The following is a 26,954-nucleotide window of genomic DNA, read 5'->3' on the forward strand; positions in this document are numbered from 1 at the left end:
TAGCAGAATTCCTGGCGTTGCTCGGGATTGAAATATATAGGGGCAAATATATACTAGCAGAATAACTAGCGTCGCTCTGGATTAAATGAAGGTGGTAGAATATAAAGTTTGTACTAGAAATGGCTTAAATAATTTTCTATCTCAAAATTACTTTGTGTTTTGAAGTAGAATTCGGATATGGCTTAAACAGTTTATGATCTCAAAATTAGATCAATACATATATATTGCTGGTTTACTATGAAAGTTTACTAGGCCAGTTTCTGTAGGAGGGGATCTATATTTTTTGAATTTTTTAAGTTATCATCTAGGAATGATGTGATAGTTGTAGATGTGGGTAGAAAGAAGCATGATTATGTTAATCTTAAACGTGCTTTTGAGTTTTTCTTTTGGGGGTTGAGCGAGTAATGTCCATTTTGGGGTAAAAAGTATGTGAAATTATTTTTTATATGTATTTAAATTACCCATTTTAGTGTAGGTAAAATTATTTTAAATATGTGTTGTATATTACTCGTCCTTGCAAAAGCAAAATTATTTCATACTAGCGGGGGTACCCGGCGTTGCCCGAGTGTTTGTTTCCGGGACGGGGGGGGGGGTTTAAAAAATGTTATGGTAGGTAAGTAGGAAGGATCAAACCCGGAGTCATGAGTAAAAGTAGGAAAATAAAATGTGAAAAAAAAAACAAAAAACAAAACATCTGCAACGTTAACAGTTCGGCCACCAAGAAAAGTCCATTCCAGTTGTTTAGGAAAAAAAAACAAAAAACAAAAAAAAATGACTACGGTAGGTCGGCGCGAACGTGAAAATATAATGTGAATTGTCCAGCACGCTAACCACTACGCCACAGAGCACTGCAGCTTAGTTTAGTGATTTTAAATAACTTCACATGAAAGAACTACGAAGCCAAACCGGTGTTCTCTTCTCAACTGTTCCTTGTGAACGATCCCCAAACGGTGTTAAGTGGTGGCAGAGGGAGGAGGAATTTATTAGAGAGAAAATATTTTACCACTTCCATTGATCTTAACCGATTTTGGCCGTGACTTCTCAGCAGAAAAAGTATAGAAATCTAAGATTATCGAGGAATTTGAGAAATAATAAGCCTATAACACACCTCAGATATTGTTCTGCCGTTTGTGCATATTATATTTGCATGAAATATCTCGATTTTTAATCCTATTAAGGTCAAAATCCGACGGGAAAAAATGAGTTCATTTTATTTATATAGAGATACATGCTGTAAATTACCTACCCTAGGTAAGATACAATTATTTCATATGTGTAATACCCATCCTAGGTAGGTAAAATATTATTTTGCTCGAAATAGCAAATGATACATAGACATTAAAAATTCCTCTCTCCTAAGAATAACAAATATATTCAAAATCAAATTCAGTTTTCTCATTGTTTATATGGTCCCGAGCAACGCCGGGTAGCCCCGCTAGTTTGAAATAAAAGTGAACATATAGAAAACATAGAATTACATTTGATTAAAAGTTATTAATAAGAGTCAATGTTCATTTGTTTTCATTGTAGAAAATTCAGTGAGAAAAGTTAGGAGTATTTAAAATGAATAAGTTTATACACTCGTTTTTGATGAGCAGACGATTATAAGAAAACGTTAATGAATTGTGTGTATCTGGGTTTAAAAAACAAAAAAAATATCAGTTCTAGTCTCATCAACGTTGAAGCAGCAAGATGCCAGTTCAGTGGCTCCTGTTGAAGAAAAACTTTGGGGATATTTTCCATCTCAAACAACCAGTAAACACTATAACCTTATTTTTTTTTTTACCTTTTTATATTAAGGACATTTTTATGAACAATTTATTCTGCTGCATTCAACTTAAACCTCTGGCTCCCATTCTGCAACCCTGGTTGATGCAGTTAATCTGGAACTTTGGTAAGTGGATGACTTGTTGTTCCTGAATGCTGGAAAAGAAAAAAAAAATTGTGCAGTGTTTGAAATGTCATTTGTGGCATTTATTTTACATTCCGGTTTCTTATGATTCAGTAACAGTCTATTAAAAATCGATTTGATATTTCTTGTTAACATAGCTTTCACTAGTAACGACAAGCTGGAATGTTATTGGTGTCATCCTATACAATTGTAGAAAATATTGAATGACCTTAGGAATACCACTTTTGAGCACTCTTTTTAAAGTATCCACAAATCATTCCCTTTCTCAAGTGATACGGCTCGATTGTGATGCGTTTCACTAAAAACAACTGAATTCAAGGTCACTAAAATATTTTGAATTCACTCTGCACCGGAAATTGAATGTTTAATGGTAAACATTTAATTTCATTTCAACTTGTCAACAAGGATGTTTCTTAGTTAATGTAATTTTAAACGATGCTTAGTAGGCTTGATCACAACCTCAAGAGCACTTTGTTACCTTCATCATGGTGCCAAAGACATCTTCTAGGTATAAATTGCCCAGAAGAACTTTTTTGGTGACAATGGTCTAAGCTTTTATCTATAAAAAAATTTGCATAAATAAAATTGTTTCCATATTATTTGGATTCTTTGGACTAACTAATTGCAATTGTATTCTAAGTGTTGAGACCCAGGGTTTCTACCCAGTCATGGCTGATGGAACGAGAGCATGCTACCCCCGTTAATTAAATAAAGAGTTCTATTCAAAATTCATAAGTTTGACAAAAAGGTTTTCGAGTTTGACTAGATACACCTGAAGAGGTCGGATGCTACATCGACTGAAACATTGCACTCATGAGAACAGTAGTCCAAAGAATCTGAGTACTACAAATGATCGATCCTCATCTCAAAATTCAAAAATGTAAAACTATGTGTTATACAAAAATAAAAATAATCATTGAAATTGAAAACAATAGAAATGAATAGTCTTTTAAAGTTTTCTTTTATGGAAATCGCTCCAAATAAATCTAAAAGCCACTTGAGTTGAGGAGGGAAAAGGAAAAATATTTCAAGGTAAAAAAAAAAAAAAATAGCCAATGCTGAGTGTTATATGAATAGATTCAAGTCCAGAGAACGACAATTCTTGCCTTTTTGTCAGAAATATTACTCATGAAATGTGAGAACTAAAGGACAAAATAAGGAAATCGAGAGATATGAGGCTGCCGAAAGTAAAACCAAGGCCCACTTTTACACTCCTTGAGTTAGTTAATGAGATGTCCTTTCACAAAGCATTATGCAAATCAGTTAACCTTATGACTTGGATCATATACACATATAACAAAGATGTTCTTTTATTGTATGCACTTGAAATTATCATTTTTTAAATTTCACTATTAGAGTGAAAAATGGTGTAACTTTAATACAAAAATTAAAATTTTCTTTTATTTTTTGTTGATAAATTGATTTCTTGTGGCAAAGTAATCAAATAATATCAAACAATAAAAAAATATTTCTCAGCATTTTTTATTTTAATTAATTTTTCTGTAAAATAATAATTCAGGTTTTAATTAAATTAACTCTGTCAAATTGTAACTGTATTATAAAAAATAAATTTAAATGTTTTTTAATAAGTAAATTTTGGATTAGTGGTGAAAGAGAAACAATTGACTTAATAGCGACTGTTTTGAATTCATAATCATAAGCCTGAGTTACCTCCCTTCGGTTAAGAACGTTTCTCAGGATGACAACGTCTACTGACTTTGTGATAAAAATAATATCCTTGATAACAGTATTTGAAAGGAAATCTTTTGAATAATAATATTGAAATAAACAGAGTTGAGAGAGAAAGAATAACGAAATACCAAGATCTTATGTACGACATGAAAAAGAAATTGGAATCTTAGGAAGATCTCCATGATTACACTAATTATAGGGGCAACTGAACTCATGAAAAAGAATTTCAAAAACTATCTATACTTGGTAAACCAAGTGTAAGTGAGATACAGACAATTGCACTTAAAGAGATGGTCAGAAAACTCGGTTGGAATGTATGAGATAGTGGATGAATGTCTGGCATTAGGTAGGATGCATCATCTCCAGCCAACTAGAACAAAATGATAACATTGCAGAAAAAAAAAAAAAAAAAAAAAAAAATGGAGAAAGGTTTACTTTCCTCTGAGGATAAACCATTCCAGCTGTTTGGCTAGAACCAAAGTGTAGTATCAATTCAGCCTCAAGAGGCCATCCTCCCAAGCATACCTTTTCCTTTTTCTTAATACTAATGACTCACCACTTACCAAGGGCCACTTGAGGATAAAGGTTAATGAGATTGTCAATTGAGCAATAAACAAAACTATGAGTGAATGAAAACATTGGGCGAAAAGGATAGCATTTGAATACTTACAAGAACAACTCGACAAGTACATCAAACGTGAAGACAACTATGTTGCAGTCGTCAGAAAAGCAGTCCTATTGCATTGCATTCCACAGATAGAAAGTTCTTGAAAGAAAGCTTTTCTCATGGAAGTTCCATTTGTATTCTAATGTGACAGAGCATCAATATCACATTGAAATACAAAACAAAAAATTAAAAATCATAAAGTACCATACTGATACTTTTGTTTTTCAAAGTACATTAAAAATCAACATAAAAACTTAGAATTTTGACAAACGCTGTCATCGTTAATAGTCTATTATATGAAATAAAGTTGTCTGCGTGTCTGGTCTTGGTGGTTTGTGATACTACAGATGCCCCCACCCCCAAAGAAATGAATAAAAAAGTGGGAAAACTATAACAAAAAAGAGGAAATATTTGATTAGCACAATAAAACTATAGGAAGTATGGTTAGTAGAAAGACAATATGGAAAAGGTGGTTCACCAAGGCACCCAAAGGCCATCTAAAATAGGATAGTTAATCAAAGTGTAACAGTTACTGGGACAAAGGATTGGACATAGAGGTCGATATATTTTGAGTTAGTTTACGGACTGTTTTAGAGTTGGGAGCAAGTTTTCTGATAGTTTATAACAGTTAGAGACAGTTTATGGATAATCTTGAGTTTGCAACAGTTGAACGCAGTTTAGTCAGCGGATGGCAAGTTGCAGCTTGGACAAGATCAGAAGAGCTTTGGGTGGCCAAAATGAGCTAACATCAACCAACCTCAACAAAAACTAAGATGTGGACATTAGTATTTAGAGAGTCGATGGTGTCATACATACGCCCATAGTACAACTGCTATTTGCAGAATGTGCAAGAGTTTAGGTTTTCTGTAGATAGTTTTATGTTTTATACTTGTGAACCAGCCATTAATGTGAGTGACAATGACACGGTCAAAAGAGAATATAAAGGAGAAAAAAAAAATGAAAGCACAGAGTGTTGGGGTCAGCAATTGTCAAGCAGGAGAGCATGTGGTTGTACATTGTCTCTTTTAAAGATGACACAAGCCACCAAGATCAGACAAGTTCTCAGCAGAGAGCAAACTACTAAGAGAAAAAAGGAGATAGATGAAAAGAAGAGGTATCAATATTCAAAACATTGAATGTTCTGAAGTATGCAAGACCTTATATTGTTGAATGAATGAAGAAATAAGGGCTTACAATGAGGAAGAACAGCTAAAAGCTTCGAGAGAGATCAATGGTCTCACGGCTGCTAAAAAGAAAATACCTTAGAAGAAATAGTGTCACTGTATTGAAAGAACATGATTGAACCCTCACAACTTACTTAAACCAAGTAATCAAAAGATGTAAAGAGTTCTACACCGAGCTCTACAAAATCAGGAGATGCCAAGATCAACCCTTTACAGACAGAGAGAATGCTGCTACGTTACCCATCCACCCCATACTAATGTTCAAAGTACATTTTTGCAATCAAATAACTAAAGAGATAAAACAAGATGGAATTATGGTAGGCATTCTCAAAGTTGAGGGGGGGGAAACAATCATGGAGATTAATCAAGGAAAAAATCCCTAATAATTGGAGGAATGCATTATGCTGGGCACGAGTTTCCATGAAAGAAAAGCAAACGCCTGGATCAGACAGCAAACTGAAGTAAACAACTCATCACTACCATATGAAAAGCTAAACATAGATAGAAAGACCATATTTTGAGATCTACAGACAACAGGTAGACATTTAAAAGGATAGAATCGACCACGAGGCAATGGAAAAGAATAAGGTGTAAGCTAAAAACTCAGTAGTTTAAAATTTAAACCTTTAAATTAGGCCCTACATGGATAGGAACAGAACAAGGTGGAAGGAAACCTGAGAGAGATTTTTCTCCTAGGAGTGATTAAAAACCCTGATGATGATGATGTGTGTTTCTGCATTCAGGTAAAAGTCCCAAACCAGACAAGATAAAACCGATATATTATTTTCACCATCACCTCAAGCAAAAATAGACACATTTTTAGGCTATAACCAGCTAACATATTTCCTAATTTCTACTGGATGCGCTGACAAGGCAAATCAATTCTTTCACTTTCATTGTTCTTCAGTATTTCTATTGTGAAGCAATTTATTGAAATAAAATAGAACACAAAAGGACATTATTGAAATCTATACAATAAAAATGAACAAAACTATTTAGATAAAAAAATAACACAATTAGTCTTTATTTGCACTTTTAATAACAAAATTAAAAAAATGTTTTTATTTTATTTGAAATTTTATAAGAAATATATGTTTAAGAAATTATAAAAATAAGTTTTTCTTTTGAATTAAAAAATAAAATATTTTTATTTGAATTTGTATAATAAGGTTTATGAAAGTATAAAAAGAAAATTATTGAAATCAAAATAAATAATTTATGGGATGAAAAAAAGTGAAAGAAGTGATTTGCTTTGCCATTGTTTCTGGCAGCGCTTAGGAAGTATCTTAGTTGACTATAACTTTTTTTTAAAATCATTATTTTGAATTCTAAATAAACAATGTGTTAAGGGTGATTTTTTTTATGTTATTTAGTAATTCACCAACGTTTTCCTCCAATTACAAGAGAAAGCAAGAGCAGGAGTGATAGAGAGAGTAGGTGATATAGAGAGAAAATTGGGGAGAGAGAGGGGCGAGAAGAGAAGGAGAGCAGAAAGGGACTAGCGGAGGTAAAAAAAAAAAATACATATATCTTACATGCACTTTTTAACTTTAATTTTGTTATTAATACCTGGGTAACCATGATGGTATATAATATATTGTGAAATAAAAATAAGAGTGATCTCCCTTGGAATATGAACGAGTCTCTTGTTTGAAATGGCCTCATCGTATTTGTTCTGTTCAATATCATGCAGACATCTTCTCAGGCATTCTACATGTACTAATTTAAGAACTAATACATTCTTTCAACATGGGCATAATACTAACAAAGCCTCCTATTCTGCACAAATCTGCTTGTATTGTTCAGATTTAATTTTCAGAAGTCATCAAATTAAAGACTCACATTACACATCCATTGTATCATTCTTATAAAATTTCTTTCCATGCATTTTATCTTCTTAAGTTCCTTCACCAAAGATTCTGCTCATAACCCAATAGGTTTAATTCACTATAGAATATCTCTGAAACAATTTGACAGTTGTAACAGAGCACGGATACAGATATGCAAATGCATGCGAAATGACATCACTGGTAAAGAAAATATAAAAAGGAGAAAGAGTATGTTAGAAAAGACGATCAAATTAGAGACTTGGATGATGTTTGAGCGCACATTAGAGACGTGAGTGACGTCACAGCTGTAACGAGAAGTCACGTGTGGTGGTAGAATGAGTAAATAAATGTTGTTACAAAAGAAAAAGCGAGTTGACGTTCTTTCTTATTCTTTGTCTACGTTGCAAATGAGGTTACAAGGTGTTGGTTAACGTTACACATGTACCTGTTAAAAGCAGCAATGATGGTTATTTTTTACATATCAACTGATTACAATCAGCAGTTTCTTTCAGTTAACCAGAGAAACAAGTATATTTATCATTGAATCTTGCACATAATATAAAGACCCAAACATAGTGTTCTCTCTTCTTTCTCATTTAGTTCTTCCACTGACAACACATTTAACACATCACAATCCAGCATATGGGGCAAAATGCTCTCAGCACACACAGAGGATGAAAGACATTCATAAACTTCTCTATGCCCAACAAAGTATACACATATTGCTCAACAAACACACATTCACAGCTACACTTTAGCAAAAGTAACACACACACACACAAAAAAAAAACACACATATTTTATTTACACATATGCACATAAACGCTTATGGTATGTGTGTACTCAATTTCTCCTTACAGATAAAATAATTTCTTTCACCCAGAACGTTCCTTGAATTCTTTGAAATCTCATACATTGCCAACATTTTATTTTGCATTGTCTGAACAAGTTATTAATAAAAATAATAATCATTGCATGGATAGTATTATTGTTTCTTCTGATTATATCCTATACTAAACATGCCTGATTGGAAACTGTAGAAAATAAAAGAATATATAAAGACAAAAAGGAACAAAGGAAAGTAAAACAGACAAAAACAGGAAACATTTTCTTTATTTTTATTTTTCAATTTTTTTTTTTGATTTAAAACACCTTTGATATTTATAAACTGTATTTTTATTTTTTTTTTTAGATTTTACAAAATTAAACATGATCATATGATAGTTATTTACAAAATGATTCTCCAACCGAGGTTGTTGCTTGTGTTCTCTTCTTCAAAAATAAAAAGGCCACTGCGTTTTTGTAGATATTTAAAACATATATGATATTTGATTGGTCAAATTTGCTATCTGGACAATCTGAGGTATATCAGCTAGTTTTGATATAAAATATTCCTTGATTTCCGTTTCATTTTGATTTTATAACCGCATCATTAATCAAAATTCACAAACAAATCATACATTCCAAGTATACAAGTCTAGTATATATATTTTTAATCTTTTTCTTTTTTAACCCCCTTTTCACCCTAAATAAGACATATTGGCACTTGAAACGTAAGGGGCTATTATATGGGATCATATCCAACAGGAAATTGTGGAGAGTTGAGCAACTAGATGTCTGTTCACATTACATCTAAACTTCTGTAGGTTAGGACAATCAGGGAAGTAAGAAACAGGGATGGAATTCCAAAATCTTGCAGTCCGAAGGGAGAAACTATTAGAGTAGAAGGTGTTCCAATTATTTTGTTGATTATAGATTATTTATTAATTTTAGACGTCAAAGGTTACTGATGATATCCTGAAATAGAAAAGAATAAAGATTAGACCAACAGTATCTAGCTATCTCCTCCTACCCCCTAACCATATATTCCATATCTACACAAAGATAAACTTCTTGCTATCAAGAATATTTAAAATACATATACAATGGTTTATCAAGATTAAATACATTCGGTAGGATTAAGAAAAAAAAAGCAAAGATCAAAAAAATATATAGGCATCTGCTGTTTTACCTGGTCCACATGTAATATAGCATGTCACCATAAAACCAACAAACATTTGGATACCCAACTCTGACTTCAGATCATAAAATAAGACTTTTTAATATAATATTTTTTTACAATAGTGTAAATAAGAACATTTGAAAGTTGAACACATGTCTGACAAAGGGGGTTTCCTGAAATATTACAATACAGAAACTCCATCTGACAGTGCTGACAAAAGTAAGAACATGATGCATGTAATTATATATATATATATATATATATATATATATATATATATATATAGTAAAACTCCTTTAATTTGAACTTCCTCTAAAGTTGGACTTCTTCTACACCTGGACTTTCTCTAAACTTGAACTGTCTCGTCATTGAAATTGTATTAGCATATTTGATGCGGAGTTGCAGTAAAACTGTTTACATGGTTAAGTCAGATATTGTGCAGAAATGTTAATATTGGTATTATGTAATTAATGTAGATTAGCTAGTGATAATTAATTTACGCTAACTGTAAATTTTTTTTTTCAGATTGCTGTATTTAAAATCAGTGTAAAACAACCCATCACAATGGCTTGCAACTCTAAAAGAAAACAAGTGACACTGACTTTACTCGAAAAACGTCAAATTATAGAAAAATTAGATGCAGGAGTTGAAAATAGCATTATATTGAGAGATTATAAGATTGGAAGAAGTACACTGTTTTACATCAAAAAGAAAAAGGAGGAAATATTGAAGGCTGCTCCTTTCTCTCCAAATAAAAGACATGTCAAAAGAAGGACTCTTCGCAGACCAAAGCAAGTTGAATTCGATCGAATGAGTGGTTTGTAGCAAAACGGAATGAAGGTGTTGCAATATCTGGGCCCATGTTAATTGCTAAAGCAAAATCTCTTAAGGAAGAGTTGAATATCGCAGAAGATATGAAATTCAGTGAAGGCTGGCTTAGGAGCTTTAAGAGTAGAGATGGTATAAACAACAATGTCAGGCGAACAATGGTCTGCTGATACACACGTAACATCAAATTATTGTGACAAATTCAAGACGATAATTGCTGATTATGGTTTAACACCAGAGGATGTTTACAACGCTGATGAAAGTGGCGTGAATTGGAAGTGCTTACCTACAAAAACATTAACCGGATCCGAGGAGCAGAAAATAAAAGGATTCAAATGAAATAAAGACTAACAGTAATGATATGCGCTAATGCTTTTGGAACTCATAAACTTAAGCTTCTTGTCATCGGCAAATCAAAGTGTCTCTGAGCATTGAAAGGAGTTTCGCCTTTGCCAGTATCCTATTATTCTTCACGAAATGGATGGATGAATCAACAGTTGTTTAAAAAATGGTTTTTGCAAGAATTTGTGCCAGTTGTCCAGAGGCGTTTTCTTGAATTAGGTAAACCTGGTTCAAAGTGCTTGCTTCTGTTGGACAATTGTAGAGCACATCCTCCTGAGTCAGAACTAATGTCATCTTGCGGGAATAATTTTGTGTGCTACTTACCACCTTATGTGACTTCTCTTATCCAACCTATGGATCAAGGGATTATTTGGAACTTAAAATGTTTCTACAGAAATGAATTCATGATGAATATGATAAATAGTACTGTGAGTATAAGCGATTTTCAGCACCATTTTACTATCAAAGATGCCATATTTTCTCTCGCAAGTGCATGGAATCAAGTTCGAGAAGCACATTAACAAAAGCATGGGGTAAATTATGCTCAGTGCCAAAGGATTCTGAACTGAAAAAATCAGAATACATCTGGTCGAGAAAAAATTTTTGAAACCAAATGGTTACCGACCAACCACGCTGTTCTTAAATCACTTAATGCAAATGATGTTGAAATGTGGGTGCAACGAGATGAGGAAACTACTGATCAATATCCTAAAGGCAGTAATGGTGATGAAAATAGCGACAGCTCGCATTCTCTTGACCCTAATGTAAATAATCAAGAACACTCTGATGAAGCAATATTATGGGACGATGCAGAAAAGTCTATGGAGACGGTTATAAAATTTCTAGAAAAAAGTCCTTACTTTAGTGACAACTATGTTTTGAAAGCAATGTCACTCCGAAGAGCTATAATCATAAAGAAGCTACAGAACCAAGAAATTGTAGATTTTCATGATCGATTACGGAATACAATGGCAGCACCCGGGAGCTCAATCAATGAAAATAGAAACTGCAATGAGACTCATTCAATGAATAACTAAAAAAGCTGTATTTTACATAAATGCATGATTTCTGTAGATGATAACTTAGGTAATAAATACCTAACAAGTAAGAGTAGATTTAATTTATTTTCAATGTTTTTGTTCCTGGTAATAATATTAACAATTCTTACTTGCAATATATCGTAAACTCAACTTAATATATACTTGAAGTATCATATAGCAATGAATTTCATTTACTATTTCTTAATTCTTAGAAAATTAAAGTTAACTGCAGCACATTTTTTATCATGAAACTTGAACAGCATCCTCTAATTTCAACGAAGCGGATGTTCAAATTATAGGAGTTATACTGTATATATATGCTTATGATTAGTTTTTTTGGAAAAAGAAATCCAGCAAAGTGCTCAATTAAAAGGAAAATCCAAAAAATAAGAGTGTATTTATATTTTGTGTACAGCTTGATATGGATATCTAAAACGGTCCTAATTATAGGGCTTGAAACCGATGGTACCAATGACTTATCTAACAACTTTCTGTACACAAAATACAAAATATAAATATATATATATATATATAAATAAACATATATCTACATATCAATAAAGATTAATCTGCATAGCCTATTCCACCATTATATCTTAATTTGTTTCAGTTTGTGTTTATCCATTACACATCTGCATTGTATTGCCTTCCATGAATTTAATTTCCTTTATATACATACTAAACAATGCTTCAGGCAAACTACATTAACATTTTGATATTTTAAAAAATTTTATCGTTCGTAAAGCATATGTTACTTCCTAAGTGAATCTGGCTTAAATTAAAAATTATACCATTACTTTAGTATTCCCCTAGAGATTGTTTTTGATTATCACCAGCCACTTGAATCTTCTCCCGCCCCTCAGACGTTGGTATCACTGAATAAAATCGATGAATTTGAATCAAACATAGATACCTAGATATGCATGAACGCTGTTTAGGAAATGAATTATATGGTATAATACATTTCAAAGTGTTTGAGACAAATTTGATAAGTTCTTGATATTCTTTCATAGCAGAAACCAGGTTAAGTATTTAATAGCAGTAAAGGGCAAGGGATATCTGGTTATGTGTACCATTGGTTAATCTAAAGTAAAGGGCAATGGATATCTGGTTATGTGTAAAATTGGTTAATCTAAAGTAAAGGGCAACGGATATCTGGTTATGTGTACCATTGGTTAATCTAAAGTAAAGGGCAACGGATATCTGGTTATGTGTACCATTGGTTAATCTAAAGTAAAGGGCAACGGATATCTGGTTATGTGTACCATTGGTTAATCTAAAGTAAAGGGCAACGGATATCTGGTTATGTGTACCATTGGTTAATCTAAAGTAAAGGGCAACGGATATCTGGTTATGTGTACTATTGGTTAATCTAAAGTAAAGGGCAACGGATATCTGGTTATGTGTACCATTGGTTAATCTAAAGTAAAAGGCAACGGATATCTGGTTATGTGTACCATTGGTTAATCTAAAGTAAAGGGCAACGAATATCTGGTTATGTGTACCATTGGTTAATCTAAAGTAAAGGGCAATGGATATCTGGTTATGTGTACCATTGGTTAATCTAAAGTAAAGGGCAACGAATATCTGGTTATGTGTACCATTGGTTAATCTAAAGTAAAGGGCAATGGATATCTGGTTATGTGTACCATTGGTTAATCTGAAGTAAAGGGCAACGGATATCTGGTTATGTGTACCATTGGTTAATCTAAAGTAAAGGGCAATGGATATCTGGTTATGTGTACCATTGGTTAATCTAAAGTAAAGGGCAACGAATATCTGGTTATGTGTACCATTGGTTAATCTAAAGTAAAGGGCAATGGATATCTGGTTATGTGTACCATTGGTTAATCTAAAGTAAAGGGCAACGAATATCTGGTTATGTGTACCATTGGTGCATCTAAAAGCTGGAGACCATAGACAACTGAAAGCACCAAAATATTAGATGCTTCATGCCGGATTAAAATATTTAGAAATCTCAATTGCACTTCAGTATTCCTTGAATACCATGAGATGTAAGCTGGAGAATTGTGACTGAGATATGTAACAGTGGCTAGTAATAAGGATCATATTAGGCTTTTTGACTGCCTCCATGAAATTCGTTATTTCTACTGGAATGTTTGACAAAAGTTTCTTTTCACTGTGACAGCATCGGAAACCGACCAATATAGAAGAAAATAGATTAAACAACAAAAGATTCACAACAAGGGGTTTAATCAATTCTTCTGTACAAAAGAGACGTGCACTAGAGTCACTACACAGTGGAAAGTGTATCACCTGAAATTGCCCGGTTTGTGAACTTTGAATCTTATTAGGTTGCAAAGAACTTTATAGCTATCAGTGTTTGACCTCTGACATGACCTAACGAATGAGGTCATGACTTTGATAGTTTTATACTACCGACTGAATAAAGATCATATGCATGGCAGCATCTAATATCTGGGATATTCACTTACCTGCTGCTGAGGCCGAACAGCTTCTAATGCATCATATGTTGTCATATACATGACATGGTGAAGAGTTTCAAAGGCACCAGAATGTTTGAGTACTTCAATCACCTTGTCTGGAAAAGAAATGAAAAGTTTATTTCTTATCCTCATGACATTTACGTACATTAAATGATTAAAAGTTTTTATTAATGAGATAAACACAGATAAAAGTAATGTGGTTTTATTATAAAAATGGAAGAGTGAAGCTAGCAAAGTTCATATTACTTTCATCTATGCATTTTGCTTTGCACAATGTCCCGAACAATGTCTTCTGTTTTGACTATTAATTTGACCGCTTTCATTGCTAAACTTTTCCTTGCATTTACATATTTGTTCATAACAATCTCTGATCATACATCTGCTATTTTCTTATGCTTTTTCATCTGGATGTTCTTGGATGTTCCATGGATTTGTTGTCTTCGCATCTTTCTGGTGAAGTCGGTAGTCGTTTTTAATGTATACCTGTAATTGCTTCCGATGGTTTTAGAAACATGTATAAACATTATTTTCTACTGAAGTTTTCAGTACATCATAGTATGATATAACCATGATTTAATACTTATATATGCATACCATATTAAATATTTAAAATTCCAAGTTATAGTTGTTGGTGTTCCAAAACAAACGGACTCATTACAGTCCTCAGAGTTTTAGTAATTTATATATTTGCATCATGGTTATTGCTGCTGTTTTCAAATATGTTTGCAGATTTTTATTATACTAAACAACATGTGGTCTAAACTGTCCTCCCTTTCCCTCTCATTTCATATCTTCATATATATATATATATATATATATATATATATATATATATATATATATATATATATATATACACACGAGAAGAAGAGATGGTATATTAATTTATACAAACATTATAGGCTACACATGTGCATACATGTCTGTCATGAATATTTTCAGAGAAACAGCGTTCTTTACATCTAGGAAACCACAACTATTATCTGTATATGAGAATATTTATTATTTACTTATATATTAGAGAATGTCAGGGATAAACACACACTTGAAAAATGAAAAGAAAAAAACAAAAACTTTTTTATATCTTCATCAATGATTTGTCTTTATTTCAAGAGTTTCTCAAGATGTCCGATTTGAAGCAGAAACATAAAACTCAGTATTTGAATATGCACGATGCATCTATGAAACGTGAATCGAATGTTTTTGTTCTTTAATACAAAATATAGACATACGAATTTGAAATATAAAGCATATTTATGACATGGAAAGAATTTTTCTATTTTTTAACACACTAGAGACATTAAAATTAAAAATATGTGGTATTTTTTCATAAAGTGGAATGAATGTATTTTATAAAAATTCATATTAAACAAGTTTTTTGTCGCACTTTTAAAAAAAATCATTGGAAATTTTATATCTATATCATTAATTGTTAGATGAAAGATAATGTTTTTAAATTGCAACAAAATGTACATTACATAAAATAAATCCAAGGTAATTTTTTGATTCAATTTAAATAAAATTTTTATACCTTACTTTGTAAAATTTATAAAAATGCACTTTGAAGATAAATAAATTTCAAATTGAATCTTGTACCTTTATTTTTAAAGCCTATAGTAAAAACATTTTGTTTAACAATTTTAATGCCTTGGATGAAATGCTTTTCTAACTTGTATCTTATCTTTTTAAAATTATATTTTAAAACTCTCCTTCTCTCTATTTCAGTTTGTATTTCTCCTCATACCACAACTCATTTTTGCAACCCCCTCTTTGTATTATTACAGGTCTAAATATTCTGTTTCAGTTTGTATTTCTTCTCACACCACAACTCTTCTTTTGCAACCCCCTCTTTGTAATACAGGTCTGAATAATGAGAAAATCTGAATTTTTTTAACAAAAACTTTTTTAAATTAAATTTTTTAAAACTTCTTTCAGAATAGAAAATCTTTAAAATTTAATAAGGAACATATTTCATATAGGGTTCATTAACAAATATTCAGTACATAACGAGAAAAATAAAGGTGAAAATTTCAAAAGGAATGTATAACTGGTAATGGTCAATAGTAATCCTCGCCAGCAAAAGTCTTTGTTATTGCTATTCTATTATTATTATTTAAAACATTTTGTGTCCTGCTCTTTTGTGCAAGGACTAATACATTAAAAAGTTTAACTCATGTCCAGGAAACCTACATCTAAAGTTTTAAGTATTTAGACCCAAAATTGGCAGAGGAGTTTCATAGAGTCTGCAAAGGTCAACTCTTTCAACTTTAACCTTTTGGCAGCCAAATTTTCGCCCAAAAACTGATTAAAAGGCTTACTGCATGTCTGAATAACCTTTATGTAAAATTTCAAATGTTTACACCCAAAATTGACTGAATAGTTTGCTAGATACCACAAAGGTCAAATCTTTTGAACTTTGACCTTTTAGCAGCCAAATTTTTGGCCACAAACCGATTAAAGATGCCCTATATCTGAATACACTTTATGTAAAATTTCAAATGTTTAGACCAAAAATTGGCTAAGTAACTTGGTAGAGACTGCAGTTTTGCAATTTTGACCCCTTAACTTTTGTTTTAAGTTCAAATCAAATCAAAAGTTTTACCCATGTCCAAATAACCTACATCTAAAATTTCAAGTGTTTAGACCCAAAATTGGCAGAGGAGTTTGGTAGAGTTTTCAAAAGTCAAATCGTTGAACTTTGACCTCTTGACAGCCAAATTTCTGTCCGAAAACTGATTTAAGATTTCCCCAAATCTCAATACCCCTTATATAAAATCTCGAGTCAGTAGTTTGAAAATTGACAGAGTAGTTTGGTAGGGAAATGTACACACACAGACACACAATTTCACTTTTATAGATACATAAATTGTTAACTTGAAAATAATGTCAGCAATAAATCTGATTATTTATATCATGGTGCAAGAAGAAAACAGTAATTGGATCTTTTCTCAATGTTTATGGAGAAAATTAAACCATTTGTTAAAGGGGAAAGTATATAAAGATATTACGTCTAAGCTTTTGTTTTGAACATTAATGTTTTTTATTTTTTTAAATAAATCTACAAATTTCTTTTATGTGAGAAGTACTGATGATGTCTATTAGTGAGGTTAGAATATTACCTATGGTTTATATGATCTTGTATATGACACTATGATGCCAGACATGGGATGTGTAGCAATGTCCAGATTGTTAATTTTAAGGAAACCATATAGCATGGAAATATTGAGGTGATATCCAATATATGATACCCATTTTTATAGCTGTTTTTTATTAGACCTTTGAAAGATTTGTTAAATGTTTCAATGTCTATAGTTTTTAAGCTTGTGTTAGTGCGTGGATTTTCACCTTTAGATATTTTCTTTAAATATATGCCTTTTTCCACAATTACTATACCAACATACTTGTCTGCTGTTAATATGATAATGTCTTATTTGCTAGATGTTTCAAAGTATCTACATATCTCTTCAGTAGTACTGAATCGTTGAATTGAGTAGCTATAGTTGAAATAATTTCTAAATAACTTGATACCATTTCTGCATATACATAAAATTAAAGCCAATAATAATCTAACCTTCAAAATAAATCACAGAACTATACATGAAGATTATTATATACATTTTTACTTAAATCATCATAACAAAATCAAAACAGACATGATAATCAGTTTCTTCTTGTACAAATCCAAAATTTATAACCCACAATATCTAGGAAAAAAATTCAAATACATCACAAATCTATGCAAAGCATTGTAATATACCACATATTTCAAATTAAATGCAAAGACAAAAGACATACAAGTTTTTTTTCCAAAAGAAATAAACAAAAATCATACACACTGAACATTGGTTTTATAAACAGGCATCTTTTTTACCAACCCACACCAATAATTTAATAATTTACAACAATCTAAATAGATTAAAAATTCAAATGATACAAACTCCATCATGAACCATAACACCAAAATAAGTAAAAAAAATTTTTTTTTTAAACACATCAACTAATGCAGGAATATATATTGTCTGATACAGTAACTGCAATCAAACATATGTTCATGAAACTCGATGCAAACTTGAGAAAATGTTTTGTGAACATAAAAAAGACATAAAAATAAAATTCCTTCAATGCATTACAACATGATCATTCTTTTCACTTTAGACCAGCTAAATTCATTATATTATCTCTATAATAATAAAACGGAAACAATTTTTTACGTATGACTTTCGACATTATAGGAAAATAAGTACACACTTTCTTATGCACAACTTTTGCATTCACCTCTTAAAGTTACTACTAGTGTGTTGTCCCCGTTTAATAATTCTTTATTTTTCTTAGTAACTTCACTCTCTCAAATACTTAATCCCATTGATAAAGTAGCAAAGGCTTTCACCCTGATGAAACCAAAATGCATTATAACGTATTTAATCTTGTCATTGCATTTTGATTTACTACTTTTTGTTAATATTATAATTGATTAAATTAAATATTTTCTTAGAATCAACACTTAAAAAAATCAATTTTATTTGCTTTAAAACTACAGAACACCTTTTTGGGGGAGAAGAGGGGACAACGACTCCGATTTAAAAACTATATCCTCACAAAAACGGTTCTAAAATCTATTTTAAATCGATATTCATTCCATAATTGCACAATTTTCCTACCTTGCCAAAATTGCCGCTTTTCTTGTTGCCCAATTTCCTGGACACTACCAAAAACCTAAATGTTCCTGATGCATATCACCACCCTTTCAGTACAATAAACATAGTCTAGAATGATTTCTCCGTCACAGAAATAGTATAGAAAACGAGCAACCAATTGATTCAGCATTTTCCAATACTGCTTCCTTAACATGTTTTATTGCTGTTGTGTGTGTGCATGGGAGGCATTTTTATGGAAAATTCTTGTGCCGGTATTTTCATTTTTACACAGCAAATTTTTCTTTTAAGTGTTTCTATTAAACATGCAGACTCTTGTATACCTTGAACATGGTATATATACTGGGTACTTGGATAAGTATATTTCATTTTAATCAAATGCTAGAAAACATTTCATTTTAATCTGCATTTACGCATGACATCCATAAAAAGGAGTACAGGGCTAGGAGCAAAGAGGCACAGGTCTCCGCATTGATTCCTGGGAAATGTTATATACATCTCATGAGGATTAGAGTCTGTAAATTTGCATAAATTTATTTCAGTCAGTATTACTTTAGTTAAACCTTCATATACAATCAATGCTAAGTATATCCTTATGCCCTTTCCCCCTATTGAATAATATAACAAGGTTTTCATTTTATGATTAAGACTTGACCAATCAATAAGAAATATCAGAATTTATGAAGTCTTTAAACATGTCTCTGTGTCAATATTTTTAATTTGTTTGTTTCCTTGCTTATTCATTATACTTTATGTAAAAAAGTAAATAAGTAAATAAAAAAGTAATATAGTGTGGTTTTATTTGCCTCCTCTTCAGGAGGTTAGGCACAAGATCAAGTCACGGTTTGATGAAAGTATTTCTGTGAAATGAACTGGATTCGAAATTGTCACACCTAGGTTTTCAACCATGAACGCATAAGAGTTAATTGCAAATAGTTTCCAAAACCAGATTCATTAGTACTAAATTTCCAAGTTAACACTTTTTTCTTTCTCTATTTGGATGTGCCCCTCCCAGCTTCTGATAGATAGCCATGGCTGCTGGTCTCTAACCACAACTATACCAAGTTAACTTACCATTTACAGTACTTACCACTGAGATGAGAAAAATTACAGGTGATGCCAGCGTTCTCATAGTCTGTATAAACCTTATGAAAAAAAAAGGAAAACAGATTTAAAAAACGGTAACTAAAGACTGAGAAATTCTTTTTTAAATGTGTAGGTATATACTTCCCCACTCTTAATATGGAAGATGCGACACAATGTCGGAAGGTGGGAATTGGAAAGAACAAGAGATGTGTGCACTTTGACCCAGAAAAAATGCTTGAACAGGCGATTAGCATTAAACTAAACCTTTTCCAAAGAAAAAAGGTAAAACCTGAGAGAGTGGACGTCCTAGAACTGCACAGAATTATACTTCAGCCTGGCAGATGGTCCAGATCGTCAAACGGATTGTAGAGGACATATGCTGGATTTGGTATGAACAAAACTTACTCTGGATGTGCCAGGTAAGTTTAACAAGTACAAATTTTAAAAATGTATCATTTTGATTCTTTGTACAACCGTTTTCATTTTGAGAGTTCTTCTCACAATGTTTTGGCCAATGTAATTTCCGAACTTCTTCAGGTGTATCTTGTTAAACTTTTGGAATTTTTCTGTCAAAATCAGGAATCTGGATGTAATTTTAAGTGAAACTCTTTATTTAATCCACAGAGGTAGCATGCTCTCATTCTGTCAGCCATGACTGGGTAGAAGTCTTACATAATTTACATTCTTTGTATTGCCTGCACCAATGATTAAATCTTCAACCCCCAGAAAATTTCGTCTAGATTCACAAATTCAACACAAAGATTACAGAGTTCGACATGATACACCTGAAGAAGATCAGAGGTTATATTGGTCAAAACGTTGTGAGAATAACACTGAAGATGAGAAAGTACAGTAGTCCAAATAATACAAATTATCATTCCACACCCCCAAAATTCAGAAACCTAACTTTAAAAGGACTTGTATGATTATGTTTGACTGTGCATGCATGAAAGACATCTGAAAATGAAATCCACAGACACCTTCTTTAAAAAAAAAAAAAAGTAAAAAAATGGGCTAACATGCCACACCTTTTCTGGAACAACTATTCCAAAAATATATATATGAAAGAGGTTTTGTACACTGGCTCAAAAAAGGGTTTGCTAAACTATGATCTATAGAGGATAATAATGGTTGCTCAAAGTCAAGACCTATTGATAAGATGAGTCATCTCAGTAATGACGACAAATACAGGCTCTACTATACTGAAATGGAGAGACTGAGTCAGCTGACATCCAGTTGTACAGTTCTATTGAGGTACAGATGCTGCACAATATGAAACAATGGAGTGTGTAGTTATCATCTTTGAACCATTTACCAAAAAACTGAACACTCAATATAGCAGAAAGTTATGTAATCTGTAGAGGACTAGGATATATAAATCCTAATCCCATTACAAAAGAAAAATAATGAAACGAATGGAATGAAGAAAACAAAGAATCAATTGCTGGATAAGATAAATGTGCCGTTTATCTACTGTTGAAATAATGAATGTTTTAGATATAACACGTGTTCATGTCCGCATGGGTGTAACCATCGTTTGTTGTGGGATTGGTAGTACAGAAGGAAAAAGGAAATGTGTGTTCATCTCACGTTCGGGTCACTATCGTTTGTTCGCACGTGGGAAGAAAAGTGAGTAATGTAGTGGAGATGGGAATGATAGTCCAGTGTGTAGACAAAGACATATTAGCAGTTAGCTACGCGGAGATGTTCTCCGGAACAAGTTCTAGATATAGAGAGAGAAAGAGTAAGAATGTCAATCCAGTTCATGGGGAGAGAAAGCGTATAAAGTGTATGTACGGTCTGTTAGCTTTTTTTCCCACATAGTAGCAAGTGGCGTGAGGCACGCGCATGCGTGCATGCCGAAAAGGCATGCTGTTGGTCTGTAGACTGCCCAGCTCGAAAACTCGTCCGAAAAAAAGGAAGATACTGCTTATTGCTCTTGCTTTTATAGGTGTTTCCGGTGGTCTTTTGCGCATGTGTGGATTTCCTTTGAAAGGGAAGTGACGTTGTCCATCTGTGCGTACATGCACATATGTTAGCGTGTGTGTGTATACACGTGAGTGTGAGTATGTACGCGAACGTTAATATATCTACTTGTGTGTACATGGGCGCGTATGTTTGTGTGTGCGTATGTATATGACAAGTAATATAGCTTGAGATGTGAACTCGTGTTTTTGTGTGAGACTAGAAAAGGCTTGCGCAAATCCTTACAGCTACATACTTAGAAAGTGCTGCTGTAAAACTTGATATAGTGATATGGGACAAGAGAAAAAGAATAACGAATAGAGTTGATGTCAGAGTTCCATGATGCCAGCTTAAACAAGTCTGAGGAAGAGGACGTAACTAGATACTAAGGTCAATACAACATAAAAAAGAAATTGAAATCATTCCAGTAATCATAGAAGAATTTGTATTATTTGGATTCTTCACACCATTGTTCTCATCTTTAGTTTTATTTTTCACGTTTCAGTAAATTTAATCTTGAAACTTGGGAATCTTTCTATCAAACTCGGGAAACTTTCTGTCAAATTCAGTAATTTGCACAAAATTTTGAAAGGAACCCTTTATTAAATCCACGAGGTAGCATGCTCTCATTCTGTCAACCATGACTAGATAGAAGTCCTAAGTAATTTGCAATCATATTTTGAGTGTCGCCCACACAAAGGATTGATCCTTCAACCCCCAGAAGAACTATCTGGCAAATATACCCGGTTAACCAAGGTCAATACAAGCAAGCACACAAATGAACAATTAGAATCCTTAAAATATAATTTTGGAATATTTTTTATTCATACAAATACTCAAATTTTGATTTGGGAACTGAAAATGAGTTTCAAAACTATTTTTGTTAAAAACTATTCTTTAAACAGAAAATGTTTTTATTATAAACTATTTTTGTAAAAATAAAATCAGAAAAAAAATTTCAGTTAAGCATTTGTAAAAAAACAAAGCTTTCTTATATTTTAGGAATAAGGAAAATATTTGTAATAAAAAAACAATGAAAAATATGTGAATTGTAATGGGGAATTATGTGGAATACTTTCCACCTAGTCAACCTCTTCCTATTTATAAACTAGTAATTGGAACTTAATTTCAGCAGGCAAATTTCTCAATTATCGTTTTTCAACTATGAGCATAATAAGATGTATATTGTCGTTGAAATGGATGAAAGGTGTGGCGGTAAATTAATTTAAGTGACCTAAAATTTGTATTTTTTTTAAATGAAATAAAAGTTTTATATTAACATTCATTATTTAATTTATAAATACTGAAAATTTGGTATTTATTTAGATTTTGACACAAGTTCTAGTAACATCAAGTTGGCATCTTTTGGCATGGTTACCTAAGTAGCCAGAAGATTCCAATGATGTGAAGACTGCCAAAGATGATGAATTTAAAATGCTGCAATCAAAGTTGTAATCAAGTGGGGGAGGGGGGAAATAGGAGAAAAATTAAAAGGATGTAAAATGTGAAAAATAATTACCATTAGTTTAATTGTATGAAAAAATATTTCTCTGAGAAAAGTATATAAAAGTTATGTTTTCTTTTCAAGAAATGTTTCAAATAAATTTTTCAATTAATAAATACTTATTTTATTGAACTATCAATTGTTTATTTTTTTTTAAGAATCATCTCTATATATAATAAAATTACTGCAGAAATTCCCCTCTGGACCAAATAACAACAGATGCCACATACAAATTCAATACAGCTAAGCTAATAGCCACTATCTTATGTAGCTTTCGAACAACATTTTAGGCACATTCAGTCGTGATAATAAAATGCTACATTGCATCCTACGAGCAACACTATCACAATCACAACATCTTTAGAGTAAGGAGTCCCTATTTTTTCTCTAAATATTTAGTCCTACCATTGCTACTAGTTGTGACTGGAATGGATTTTACACATTCCACAGATTTTGTAATTACACTGACCATAACTGGCCTACATAGACCTAACATTATCTTTCCAATTTCTGCTTCATAAATAATAAAGGCTCCCTTGCCAAATGCCAAAATCTGTCTATTCTGATTGGCTGTACTCCAAAAATTCTCATATTCTGGAATCCAATTCTTACCTTTATAAACGAATGCTTACTGTCATTAAAATATGGAGTCACTATTAAACATATTACGAGGTCTTCGTCAAAACAACAAATAAACTGAACAGCCCCTTCGATCGAGTTTACAAACCGATGTATTTCATATATATTTATATATTGAAGAATTTAGCTCCCAAATATTTGCATTTTTTACATTAAAATTTCTCCAGAAAAAAAAACCCAACAAAAAAAACCCCTAACCTCTTCAATAGATAAATATACATAAAATGCATCGGTTTAAAATATCACATATCTACACAAGCACTTAAAATATAACTATAATGATCTGTGATTCATTCTGAACTAAATTGAAGGGGTTAACTCCCAAATATTTGCATTTTTTATTATTATGCCGAAAACCCCCTCCAAAAAACAGAAGCTTATTGAACGAAATAAAACAAGCCTATTTTTTGCCAACAATTATATTTCCACAACATATTTATTTTAATAAACATTCTGGACTAAATTTAATATTTGTGTTTTTTTCCTTCCTTATGCCGAAACAAAAAATGCGGAAGTTTATTGAAAATAAAGCAGAACTTATTTTTGACCAACTATTTTATTTCCGCAACATTTTTCTTTTAATAAAATTCGATAATTTTTTTTCATATTTCTTTTAATAAAATTCTGTAAATTTTGGCCACGGGCATCAGTTTCCACTATTTTACTGGACTGGCAATGGCTCCCACTAACAAACATAGTTTTATTGTTTTTTTAGAGGTGATGTGGGGGGGGGGATAATTCAACTGGGCAACGCCGGTACATGGGTCCTGCTAGTAAAAATGAAAAAGAATAAGAAAAATAATTACCATAAGTTTAATTGTATGAAAGAAAGTTACCATAAGTTTAATTCTATGCAATTCATTAAATTTGTCATCTACTGACATCTGAGTGTTGACTGGCCAATCACATTGACTGCTTCCATAATCATGCCAAGAGATGCCAACAAGATATTGACAGAACTTGTGTCAGAATTTAAATAAGTGCAGAAAATTTAATTAAGATCGAATTATTCTGATTTTGGTGTTATAATAAATTCCACGGCTAAACAACGTCGCAGCTCACAAGAGCCATGACAGTCAACGAACCGGAAGTCCAAGATTCGAGTTTCGCCCTCATTTGGGCTCATCAGTTAGACAAACTCGAGTCTTGGACTTCTGGTTCGTTGACTGTCATGGCTCCTGTGAGCTGCGACGTTGTTTGGCTGTGGAATTTATTATATACAATCTCTCACATTCTGAAAAATCATATATATATATATATATATATTTTTTTTTTAATCGAAGGTATTCATTTTTATTAGGGTTAAGAAACAAAATGCTTTCATTTCCACTACTTGTTCCTACTATTAACATATCATTTAATGGTAAATCATACAAAATTGTACTTACATGCAGTATAGCATCAGCTCCCATTGCATCAATAAAACTAATACCTGAGCAGTCTATTATAACATGTTTAACTTTTTCAGCTTCTTCAGTGATTTCATCCTCCTGTTAACAAAGAGAAGTAAAAACCAAATTAAACATGGAATTACTAGATGAAGTACCGGTCTTTTTTTGCATCATACTTAAAGTGTTTGCGAAGTGGACTAGGAGACTGAGGTTCAATACTCGGGTGAGTAATACCAAAGGTTAAAAAAAATGGTACTTTTGCTAAATACTCTGCATTATAAGCTGAAGATCAAGTGTAAATGAAGTAATCCTAAGAAAAAAGTAGCGCCCTTCCCTTCAGTCGTAGGCATGTCCCTTTTATTTTTGAGATTCACATGGATGACTGCTCTGGGTGTGAAATCGACTTTCAAACTTGTGGGTTTTTCTTTCTCATCAAATCTTTTTTGGAGTCATATATTAAATCTATTATGCTTTCTGCTTCTTATTAAACTTTCTGGCACCTGAGACTATTCTCTATCTCTGCAAATCTACTAGCAGACCATGTATGGAGTACTGTTGTCATATTTGGGCTGGTGAATCTTTGTTCCATTTGAGGGTTTTAGATAAATTGCAGAAATATATCTGCAATTTGATTGGCTTCCCATATCTTCTTCACGGCAACTTCTCTCTCACGGACATGATGTTGGTAGTCTTAGTTACTTTTATAAATATTATCATGACATGTGTTCTTCAGAATTTTCTGATCTATTCCCTGCTTCTTTTGTTCTGGCTCGCTTGACTCTGTCTATTTGTTTCCATCAATTCGCTGCACCTTACTTTAATACAGCTTCCTATTTCAGTAGCTTCTTTTCAAGAACTGCTGTTTTTCTTCTGTTTTACATATATTGTGTTCTTACTTATATCAGCATGGTTAGATGGAGGATGTGTATTGTAATATTTCAGGAAATTCCCTTTCATCAGACATATGTTCGACTTTCAAACATGCATATTATGACTCTTGTAAAATGAATTATTTCACAGAAATTGGAAATTAATTTATTTGTTTTAAACCAATTCAATTAATCAAACATTAGGAAAAGCGATAGCGCAAACAATTTTAAGATAGAATTAAATAAATTCAGATTTAATGGTAAAAAGGAATATTTATAGAATTGAATGTGTATATTAATATTGTGTTATGCAAGGATCCATATTGTAATGGATAAAGTACCAGGTAAATTCAGGTATGACACTCTTCTGAAGGTTAGAGGTTCAATCCTCAGTGCGGGGAATACTAAGAATATAATAGCCAATTATTGAGACTTCTACCTGGTCATGGCTGACAGAATAAGAGCATGCAACCCTAAAGGGTTTCATTTGAAATTTTATGCAGATTTTGATAGAAAGATTCCCGAGTTTAATAAGATACACTTGAAGGTTGGAAGTTGTATTGACTAAAATGTTGTGTGAAAATAACACTCAAGATAAGAACAGTAGTTTGAATTATTAATCCTAATGTAAAAAAAATTAGAAATATGATAAAAATAATTTGTCGATTCATTTCAATATACATTTCTTTTTCATTTTCTCATTAGGTTTGATGTTTTGCAAATGTCTTCTAACTTTTGTCTGTATATATTATATATATATATATATATATATATATATATATATATATATATATCAATTGTATTACCTACAAAAAGCAGGTCTTCATCAACTGATCTCCTTCATGTCTTGACATCAAGTGGGGAACATAGAGCATTTTGGATGA

General features: G+C 32.1%; 1 protein-coding gene across 4 annotated transcripts in view; it reads right to left on the reverse strand.

The window, feature by feature from the left end:
- Window positions 1–1,192: 1,192 nt before the first annotated feature.
- Window positions 1,193–26,954, reverse strand: part of LOC145257531 (sulfate transporter-like) — a 142,014-nt gene continuing 116,252 nt past the window's right edge. For 3 of the 4 annotated variants that reach the window (XM_080115666.1, XM_080115668.1, XM_080115669.1), the window contains 4 exons: window positions 25,199–25,300; window positions 19,707–19,761; window positions 13,953–14,059; window positions 1,193–1,923 (listed from right to left, as the gene is read on the reverse strand). In XM_080115666.1, the coding sequence (XP_079971792.1) occupies window positions 1,879–1,923; window positions 13,953–14,059; window positions 19,707–19,761; window positions 25,199–25,300 (309 nt within the window). In that variant the 3' untranslated portion in view covers window positions 1,193–1,878. Of the gene's footprint in view, window positions 1,924–8,386; window positions 9,082–13,952; window positions 14,060–19,706; window positions 19,762–25,198; window positions 25,301–26,954 lie in introns of those variants that run through there. The other variant, XM_080115667.1, reaches the window with a different exon arrangement.

The sequence above is a fragment of the Euprymna scolopes genome, chromosome 3 (assembly GCF_053919585.1).
Source record: "Euprymna scolopes isolate OS-2025 chromosome 3, ASM5391958v1, whole genome shotgun sequence".
NCBI classification, from domain to species: Eukaryota; Metazoa; Mollusca; class Cephalopoda; order Sepiida; family Sepiolidae; genus Euprymna; species Euprymna scolopes.